The sequence below is a fragment of the Equus caballus genome, chromosome 10 (genome assembly GCF_041296265.1).
Source record: "Equus caballus isolate H_3958 breed thoroughbred chromosome 10, TB-T2T, whole genome shotgun sequence".
NCBI classification, from domain to species: Eukaryota; Metazoa; Chordata; class Mammalia; order Perissodactyla; family Equidae; genus Equus; species Equus caballus.
In genome coordinates this window covers 14,995,604-15,005,649 of record NC_091693.1, presented here as the reverse complement: position 1 = coordinate 15,005,649, position 10,046 = coordinate 14,995,604, and the positions used below count along the sequence as shown (strand labels likewise).

General features: G+C 52.2%; 1 protein-coding gene across 5 annotated transcripts; it reads right to left on the bottom strand.

Annotated features, from left to right (window-relative positions):
* Positions 1 to 6,567: 6,567 nt before the first annotated feature.
* ZNF576 (zinc finger protein 576) lies at positions 6,568 to 10,044 on the bottom strand. 5 transcript variants are annotated; one of them, XM_005596313.4, is made up of 3 exons: positions 9,841 to 10,044; positions 8,928 to 9,028; positions 6,568 to 7,298 (listed from the first exon to the last, which is right to left on the bottom strand). In XM_005596313.4, the coding sequence occupies exons 1-3, from the start codon at positions 9,900 to 9,902 to the stop codon at positions 6,871 to 6,873; spliced, it is 591 nt and encodes a 196-aa protein (XP_005596370.1). In that variant the 5' UTR covers positions 9,903 to 10,044; the 3' UTR covers positions 6,568 to 6,870. The 5 variants fall into 5 exon arrangements, 4 of the variants coding, with proteins under 4 accessions (XP_005596370.1, XP_070079088.1, XP_005596371.1 ...); XM_070222987.1 differs by lacking the exon at positions 9,841 to 10,044 and adding an exon at positions 9,629 to 9,760; XM_005596314.4 differs by lacking the exon at positions 9,841 to 10,044 and adding an exon at positions 9,520 to 9,660.
* Positions 10,045 to 10,046: the final 2 nt, after the last annotated feature.

Below are 10,046 nucleotides of genomic sequence, written 5' to 3'. Positions count from 1 at the left end.
CATCCACCTGGGCTCCTTGGGGGAGCCTTAGGATGGCTGTTGCTGAGATAATTAGCATTAAGTGCTTGAGTTCAGCGTGGTTTCCACGTATTTGCTCATAGACCCCATCATGCACGGGCTCAAAGATGACAGAGTTTCGTTTCTCACTCACGTAATAGTCCAGGGTGGGTGTCTCAGCTTGGCGGGTAGCCCCTCTCATATGGTGATCTGGGGCGCAGGCCATCCCTTAAGCCTGTGGTCATCCACGTGGTCGTGGCTCAGTGGCCTTGGCCTGGGTCCTGCTGACGGAAGAGGAAAGGGAGCCTGGAGAGGTACACATGTTCCCTCACCAGCCCTGATCAGAGGTGGCACGGAACTGCTTCCATTTACCTTCCTTAACGAGAGTTTAGTCACACGGCCACGGCTCCCTGCAAGGGAGTCTGGGAAAGGTGGTCAGCCAAGTGCCCAGAAAGCAGAAAAGAGTTTGTGGAGGACAGCTAGTGCTCTCTGCCTCTCCCTCGTCATCCAAGAACCTTCACAAAGAGGACTTTAATTATAGTCACAGCTATGCTTCCTGGGCCACCTCCTGGGTGCCAAGTGCCAGTCCAAGAGCTTTATATATTGACTCATAGAAGCTGTGCATCTAGGAACTTACAAAAATAGAATCTTAATTATAATTACAGCTGCCATCTTCCCAGTACTTACAGCGTGCTGCATTTTATTTGCATGAGATCATCAGGTCCTCAGAATAACTGTGAGGTAGGGACTGGGATCCATTAATTCAGTTAACAGATAGCTTTTGAGGACCTGCTGGGTGCTAAGCGTTGCAAAGACACCAGTGGATAAAATAAAATCCTTGTCCTCAGGGAGCTTCCATGGGGGTGGGAAGGGGCCACTGGTGGGGACGGACAGTAAACCAGTAACGTGTAGCAGATGCTGCATGGGGTAAAGGCTGTGAACAGTTCTGGAATGGGGTTTGCAGTTTTACATAGTGTGCTCCTCCCTGAGGAGGTGACAGCACTAAGCCAAGACCTGAAGGAGGGAGGGAGGGAGCCATGCACATCGGTGGGAAGAACGTTCTAGGTGGGAGGAGGCAGGAGCCTGCCTGCCTGTCAGGAAGGCCAGAGTGGCTGGAGCAGAGAGAGGGAGGGAGGGCAGGGCTGGAGGGATGAGGTCAGAGGGGAGCAGAGGGCTAGCTCGTTACAGCCTTGCCGAAACTTTGGCTCTCATTCTGACATGGGAAATACTAACTCACAGAAGTTTGGCACTGAAGCTCCTTTGAAAATAGAAGCCTAATTATAATGCTAGTTACCATTTATTGGGTATTTACCGTGTGCCAAGCCCTGTTCTAAGGCGCTTTACGTGTGTTAACTCATAGAAGCTTGGCAACTAAGAATCTTCGAGAATAGAACCCGAGTTACCGTAATGGCATCATTAAGTCAGCGCTCGCAGTGGACCAGGCCCTGGGCCAAGCACTTTATATGGACAGTCGCATCGGATCCTTATGAGGTAGGGACTGTTATTTATTTACTCATTCATTCAACAACGATTTACTGAGCACCTTCGAGAGGAAGGCCCTGTTCTGGGAGCTGGGAATAGAGCAGTAAACACAGTGAACAAGACTCCCTGCCTTTGTGGAGGTCACATTGTAATGGGGAGACAGACAGATCCGTAATTAGATATTTACGTCAAATGTGTAGAATGTTAGGAGGTAATAAGTGCTGGGGAGGAAGACGGAAGGTGGGTGGGGAAGCTTGTGTGTGTGTATGTGTGAAGCAGTTACAAATAGGGTGGTCAGGAAGGCTTCACTGAGAAGGTGACATCAGAGCCGAGATCTAGAGCAGGGAAAGGAGTGAGCCATGTGGCTGTCTGTGGGAACAGCAAGTGCAAAGGCCCTGAGGCGGGAGTCTGCTTAGGATGTTTGTGAAAGAGCACACGGGGCCACAAGGCTGTTGCTGAGGAAGGCAAGGGGAAGACAGGTGGGAGGGCCAGGTCACATAGGCCATTATACTGGCTTTGGCTTTTCCTCTGAGTTGTCCTCATCATAATCCTTAGAGGCACAGGAGCTATTATCATGGCCACTTTAGAACTGCTACCACTGGGGCACAGAGAGGTTGAATTATCCACTAGAGGTCACACAGAAGCAGAGCCCAGGTTTGATTCCAGACAAGTGGATGCAGGGTGCACATTCTTAGCCACTGAGCCACCCACCAGAAATAGGAGTCTGTGGTCCACAGCCACCATCTGACTTGGAGGAGTGTATTTGGTCTCCACAGTGTTACTGAGGTGTTTTAACCATGTTGGTTACCAGCCTTTAAAAATGGACAGATTTCACATAAAAATGGAGATTTCTGGCTTCTCTTAAAAAATTGTGAGATCTCGATTGCTGAACCCACAATCCCATGGGGCGGTAGTTTGCTGTGCAGGGCCATCCTGTTAATGGGCCATTCTGTCCCACGTGCCCAGTCCCCACCGTCTTGGATCTGGACCCCACACACCCTGCTTGCTTCACTGATTTATGGTACCTACGTGGCCCCAAAGAGTATTTGCATTTTGATACCTGTTACAGTATCTTAGACCAGAGCATCTTTGAAAACCCACACTTTTCATCCTAGAAGCTCAGAATCTCAGAACCTGCCATTTATCCCCCACCTTGAACTGAGACTTTCAAAACCACTCTAGCTTACCCTCACTGAATCTCAGAATTGTCAAAGCAGAAGGTCATTGAGACAACATGGATGGATTTGATTTCCTGGGGCAGCATGCCTGAGCCCCCTTCTGCCCTAAGACAGGGCTTTCTCAGCACAGATGGAGAGAATTAGCCTTTCATCAGCAAAAACTCCCAAGGATCACGAGCGACCGGGAACCAGGAGACCTGCTCTGCTCCCAGTGGGCCCATTCGGTTCCTTAGGGCCCCATCAGGATGTGGAAGCCAAGCTGGGAATCCCACAGAGAGGATTTTGTACAGGGAATTGGTCACACCGCTGTTAGAAGGCTGAAAGCTCAAAGGTGGAAGAGAGGTAACCGAGAAATCAGTGTGTACAAGAAGCTCCCACCTCCAGGACTGGGATACAAAAAGATTACCAGAACCCGTAGGAGCTCGGAGGGCAGGCTGCACGCGGCTGGAGCAGGGACCAGTGACAGGGTGCCACACAGCTGGTGCCCAGACCTCAAGAGGGACCTGGTGCCTTCTGCTGGGAGAACAGAGCAGTACTAGAGCCCGAGCTGCTGCTGGAGGGCTGCTAGCCGGAGCCCAAAGCAAGGTGAGTCTTCCTGCCTGCCCTCTGCCCACACCTCTCATGGGCAGAACTTAAGGAAGCCAGCTCTCAAGGGGGTCGGGGAAGCATAATGTGGAAAGGCCAGCGTCACAGAGCAGTGTGGAAGGGCTGGAGGCTGACAGACACTAAGGGTATTTTTTGAGCCTCATGGTAAGCGCTGTCCCAGGTGCTGGGGATGAAGCAGTGAGGGAGACGGGACACGCCCTCGGGAGCTTGCATTCCAGCGTAAGGACACGGATAATGATATAAACAAAAGTTGGGTAATTCCACGTGTTGAAGAGTGCTAGGAAGAAATTCAGTCAGGGTAAAGGTTGGAGGTGCTACGTTCGCCAAGCAGGTCGAGGAAGGCCTCTCGGAGGAGGTGGCACGTGTTGAGACAGCCTTGCAAAGTTCTGGGTAAGAGTACTCCAGGCAGAGGGAACAGTGAGTACAAAGGCCCTGAGGCAGAAGCCAGCCTGGCCTGTGTGGCGGGAGTGTTGTGAAGAAGACAGAGCAGGGAGGGAGTTGAGGTTCTTAGTGGGCTGGGACCCAGTCACTGTGGAGTCTTGCGGGCCTGGATAAGGTCTTTGGACCTTATTTATGGGATGCCAGTGGAGGGTGTTAAAGGAGGAGGGATGTAAGCTGATTTACATCCACACAGGGGGTGGTCTGTAGTAGAGACTGGAGAGGGGCAGTGGTGGTAGCAGGGGGAACAGTTAGGACAGGAGGGCTGGGGTGAGAAGTAGTCTGCTCAGGAATTTAGAAGTAGACTGCACAGTTTACCAAGGCAATGGTGGTTGTGGTGGGGTAGGGGGCTGCAGGAGTCACGGTGACCCATTTTAAGTTTGAGATTCCCATTCATCATCCAAGTGGCTGTGTCTCGTGGGGAGGTCTGGGGTTTGGGCTGAAGATAAAGATTTGGAAGTCACCAGTGATGCTATTTAAAGTCTTGGGAATCTGTGAAATCTGGAGAGTGCAGAGAGAACAGGAAGCCACAGCTGTACTCGGGCGGGCTGCTGTGTACCTTGGGGGAGGATGTGGGATTAGATCCTTAGGTTTGGGTTTGATGGGGCCCCTGCGGGAGTGGTGTGAAACATCTGGCTCAGAAACTTCTGGGCTTTCACCAGGTGCCAGAGGAAATATGTGGCTTTGGTGAAGCTGGTATCTTGGAAAAACTTGTTGGCCAACCTCTTCCAAACCAGTTTCCCCATAAATCACCCCAGCAAAGAGATCCAGGTTAGATCCCTGCCCCAAATCCTACACCCCGCCCACCCCCCTCCCACACACACACTACTCCTGCTAGACTCCTGCTAGAGGTGGTATTTCCAGGCGGGAATCCCTGCTTCCAGGCTGAGAGTAGGTTGTATGTCTAAAGTTAGACGAGGGGTCGGCAAACTTTTACCGTAAAGGGCCAGATGGGAACTATTTTAGGCTTTGTGGGCCATACGGTCTCTGTTGGAACTACTCAAGTCTGCTGTTCTGTGCGCAGCCACAGACAATACATAAATGAACAAGCGTGACTGTGTTGCAGTAAAACTATTTGCAAAACCAGGAGACAGGCTGGATACGGCCCTAGTGTGCTGACCTTTGCCTTAGGCTGTAAGTTCCGCTGCATGTGACGGAGACCCAAAACTATGGTGGCTTAAATGAGACAGAGGTTTATTTCTCTCTTACAAGACAGTGTGGAAGTGGATGTTCTGGGGCTGATATGATTGATGGCTTTGCTCCATCATGTCCACCAGGGACCCAGGCTCCTGCTCTTATTGCTCTGCCATCACACGTGTTGCTGTCATGGTCCAAATGGCTAGATACCGTGTCCACATTCCAGGCAGGAAGGTGGAGGAAAGGCATGTCCCTTTCTGAAGCTTGAGGACTCTACCCAGGAATTTGGCCGGAACTCAGTCTCATGGCCACATCTAGCTGCAAGGGGCTCTGGGAAATGTAGTCGTTGTAGCCACCATGTGCCTAGCTAAAAAAAGGGAAACAGCTATCAGTCTCTGCCACATCCATCTCACCTGTGGGCTTTAAAAACACCCCTCAGGGGCCAGCCCCGTGGCTGAGTGGTTAAGTTCGCGTGCTCTGCTTCCGCGGCCCAGGGTTTCACCGGTTCAGATTCTGGGTGTGGATGTGGCACTGCTCATCAAGCCATGCTGAGGTGGCATCCCACATAGCACAACCAGAAGGACCTACAACTAGAATATACAACTATGTAGTGGGGGTCTTTGGGGAGAAGAAGAAATAAAGAAGATTGGCAACAGATGTTAGCTCAGGTGCCAATCTTTTAAAAAAAATTTTTTTTTTTTTTTGAGGAAGATTAGCCCTGAGCTAACATCTGCCACCAATCCTCCTCTTTTTGCTGAGGAAGCCTGACCCTGAGCTAACATCCGTGCCCATCTTCCTCTACTTTATATGTGGGATGGCTGCCACAGCATGGCTTCACAAGTGGTGCCATGTCCACACCTGGGATCTGAACCAGCGAATCCCGGGCCTCCAAAGCAGAACGTGCAAACTTAACCACTGCGCCACCAGGCCGGCCCCTAAAAAAAATTTTTTTTAATAAAAATAAATTTTAAAAAATCCCTCAGTTCAAATAGAGTCTATGGTTACTGTATGCAGGGCATCAACCACTGTCTCTAGGCTTAGGGCAGGTAATGCAAGGGAGTAAAACTGGCCCACCTGGGCCTTTCAAGAGCTGAAAATAGGATCTGAATGGGAAATCTTCCAGTGTTGGCCACATACAACAGGAAACAGAAGGTATCTCTGTTTGATTCCAAACCAGTTTCCCCACAGGGCCAGGCCAGCTCTGCCCTGAGCTCCCCCTCCCCGTGCCCTTCTTATGTTCTCTGGGAAGTCCTGCTCAAAAGCCAGAGTTCCTTGTTTAGACATTTTAATATAGACCTGTTCTGTTTTCAGATACTATTTCTGTTAGTTTATTCATGCCATCTTTCCTACGCATATAAAAAATATCCCATGGCCAGAACGGTACATAAACTTATCTAAATGGGCAATAAATTATCTGGGGCGGGGAGCAGTGGCGGCAAACCCATCCACTGCCACGGCCCCTCCTTGAGTGGGAAAGGCTGGCGGGTGGGGGCGGGGGGACAAGAACTGGAATTGCAACCCCCACATGACTCAGAGGACAGCTCCCAACTTTGCAGCCCCATCCCCAAAGGCCCAAGTTGCTCCACATCTGGAACCCATCTGCGGGCATTACAGGCCAGCAACACCTCACCTTCCCTGTCCCCATTCAGGCACCAATCCAGGGCAATTTGCTCCTATAGCCCATGGCATCCATCTGGGAAGAAATAAAGGTGATTACACAATCTGTAGCTAGTTGTGATTTCAAAATATTTAATTGGGAATGAGGGACATACAAATAACAATTTTCCCTATCTTGCTCATTCTTTTTTTAAACAAAAGATCTCACTATTGTCTGATTACACTGTTTCCCTGAAAGCCTTTGTGTCCTCCAAAGACTGAAGCTCTAAATAAGCATCTCGTGGGTCCTATTTCTCAGGAGCCCTTTGCCTTTCCAGGGAGGGGAGCAAATCCCTCCAAGGCTCCCAGCCCATATCAGAGGAGGGTCCTACCAGCCACAGAGCCCCCACTGCCCTGGGGAGTGCTGAAGCTGCACTCAGAGCTCCCCCCGGGCATGCCGGATGTAGTGTTGATGCAGCCCAGCTTCCTGGGCAAAGTCCTGGCCACACTCAGTGCAGGCGAAGGGGCCAGGAGGGGTGCTGGCCTCGTGCGCCTGGCGGTGCCGCCTCAGGGAAGCGGCCAGCCCAAAGGTCTTGCCACAGTCAGGACAAGGGAAGGTGGGCTGGCTAGTCGTCGGCGCAGCCGGTGGGGAGGGCCTGGTGGCTGGACCATGGCTGCGCTGGTGGGTGATCAGGGCCTTGGAGGAGGGGAAGGAGCGGGCACAGGTGAAGCAGACGAAGAGGGCCCCCTGCAGCTTCTGGGCCACGAAGTCCGCTGGGTGCTCCCGCTTCATGTGACGCTCCTGGAACTTGGAATCGGCGAAGGTGATGAGGCAGCGGGTGCACTGTGGGGCCCCCAGGTGGCCTGAGGGACGTGGGGAGAGGTCGGGGGAGGCCAGCAGGAGTCTCCAGGAACCTCTCCCAAGCCCCGGAATCATGCCAACAATGAACATTCAGTGCTCACTACGTGCCAGGTTCTATGCCAGGGCTGGACAGCAAGCAGTACAGGCAGACTCCTATTGGACCTTTTTATGGATGAGCAGACTGAGGCTCAACAAGGTTAGGCAACTTGCCCACAGTGATGATGCCAGGAAATGAAAATGTTGGAGTCCAGACTGGAACCCAGGGAGTCTGCCCTTCCGACAGAGTCCTGTGATTAGAGCACAGCCCCTGGGCCCAGGCTGCCTGGAATTGAGGAGTCCAGCTCTCCTACTTCCTGGGCAAGTCCAACAGTTTCCTCATCTGGAAAATGGGGTAATAACCATCTCAGTATCTACCTCATAGGGTTGTAGGAAGGAGTAAATGAATGAATTTTCTTATATATATAAAGTGCTTAAAACAGTGCTACACAATGGTTTGCAATTATTACTATGGAGAAAGAAAAGCAGCAGGACAGCCGGGAGCTGGCCTCTGTGTTCTCCTGTTGAACATAAACAGTTTCACGGAACATCATCGGAGCAGGCCACGCCATGACTGAGATGAATCAAGACAACAGGACCATGCCATAATCACGTCTGAACACAGACACAACTGTGAATGTTGTCCAAACGCCCCCCATCCTGGCTAATAGGAGTGCCTGCTGCTGCTTTACCACAGTTTGCACTTTGCTTGGTTCTGCCCTCCTTCTAAGAGATTAAGATACCAACCATGCAACTACCGCTGCTTCCTGGCAGCAGCCAATCCAGAGCAAAATCCCTCTTCCTTGACCCCGCCCCAAATCACCTACCAAAAGCCCAAGTCCTCTAAGTCCTTCCTAACCCTCTGTTACTGAGATGCCCCACAGTACCCCATCGTGTGTGTTCTTCCTCAGTGCAATGAGCAATAAACCCAACTTGTTCAACTGCGGGTGTGTTCCTGGTGGTCTCTGGCTGGAGGGCGTTGACACTGGCTCCAATTGTTACAAATACTTAACTTCTGTTTGCCACAGTTCCCTCTTCTGAAAGTGATAACCTATTTCACAGGGTCTGTTAGGAGGACTGAATGGGATAATGAATGTTAAGCTCTTAGAAGGCGTCTAGCACATAATAAGCATTCAGTAGAAGCTGTTGCTATTATTATAGGTCAAACTAGCGACCTTCATTAACATCAAGCTTTCCCCTTTTTTTGCTGATAATCCCCTTAACAGCCCTGTGAGATGAGCAATAGCAACCCCTTTTGACAGATAGGGAAACTGAGGCCCAAGTCACACTGGAAAGTCTGGGGCAGAGTTGGGACTGGAACCTCAGGGCTCCTCTCACGGTCTCTGCCCTTTCCCAGCCATATCTCCCGAAGCCTCTCCGGATGCCACTCTGTCCCTCTGAAATGCATCCCACTCATGCTTACGTGGACAGAGTGGGTACATCTGAGCATAATGAGGGTGACGGTGGGGAGTGGCACCTCCTGGTAGGGCAGCTCCCCAACAGGCAAGTCCCTGCGACGCCTTGGACGTTGAAATGCTATCGAAATCTTCACATCAGCTTCTGCACCCCACCCTCCTCTGGCCAGCAGTACTCACAGATGTCGCCTCTTGGACTGCCAGGACTCCTCTCCTTGGACGAATCCTGCTGCTCCATGAGCTCTTCAGAGTGCGGGTCCTCCATGGTGACTGGTACCCCTCTGGTCAAGAGAGGAGAATGCATGATAGAATAGTAAATCAACGGAAGTCGCTCGACTGTCACCAGCCATAGAGGGCCCGCTAATCCTATGACCTTTGACACAGAGGTTCTCCTTGCCAGCCTTGGACCCCCACGAGATACCATCTCCTTGAACTCTAACCTGATGGAGCTCCCTCCAGAGAAGCTTCAACCCTCCCTAAAGATTCGACTCCCCAGGTTTGTGACTCCCCTTAGAGCCTTGTCACCTCTGTGAGACCTATGACCTACATCAAACTAACTCCCAGCACTCAGAGCGCGGGACCCTTGATCTTTGACACCAGCCTCATTCCCGTCTCTCCCACGTGTTTTGAGGCAGGTAGTGTTACCCACGCTTTAGCCCGCCCCCACCCGGGAGACATCCTTCCCTGACATCCCGTAACTCCTGTCCCACCCACAACCCCCCGCCTCCCACGCGCGCTCTCAGCCGCTGTGTCCCGCTGCCCCAAGCACTGCCCTCGGCTCCCTCCTCCCGAGGCGCGTAGCCCAGGCCTCTGCTTTTTCTCCAGACAGCACACGGGTGCCTTTCGTGGCGCCTGTCAGTCGCTCGTCACAGCGCCACCACCCGGAGGGAAGCCAGGTAGGGCCCACCGAGTCTCAAAGTCCAGGTGGTTTTCACGCCCTTTCGCCTGATGAGCTTCTCGGAACCGAGATCCTGGATTGCCATGCGGCAATGAGGCAGTCGGGCCAGCCCGGTCCTCAAAAATAACGGGAGGGGTCCTTCTCTGTACTGGGACGCGTTATGATGACGTTGCAAGCCACCCGTGCCGTACAGACCTAAGCTTCTCGCGCAGGTGTGGCTCGGCGCTCCTGGCGCGCAGGCGCTTTGGCTCCCTCATTGTTTTAGGCTCTGCGGCAGTCGGAGCTGGAGAGCGAGCACGCTTCGGCCGTTCTGCGCAGGCGCCGCGAAGGGCTGTGTCCCCGAGTTCACGCTCCCAGAACACACCCCTTCCTAAGAGGAGTGACGTCAAGTTAGAGTCCCC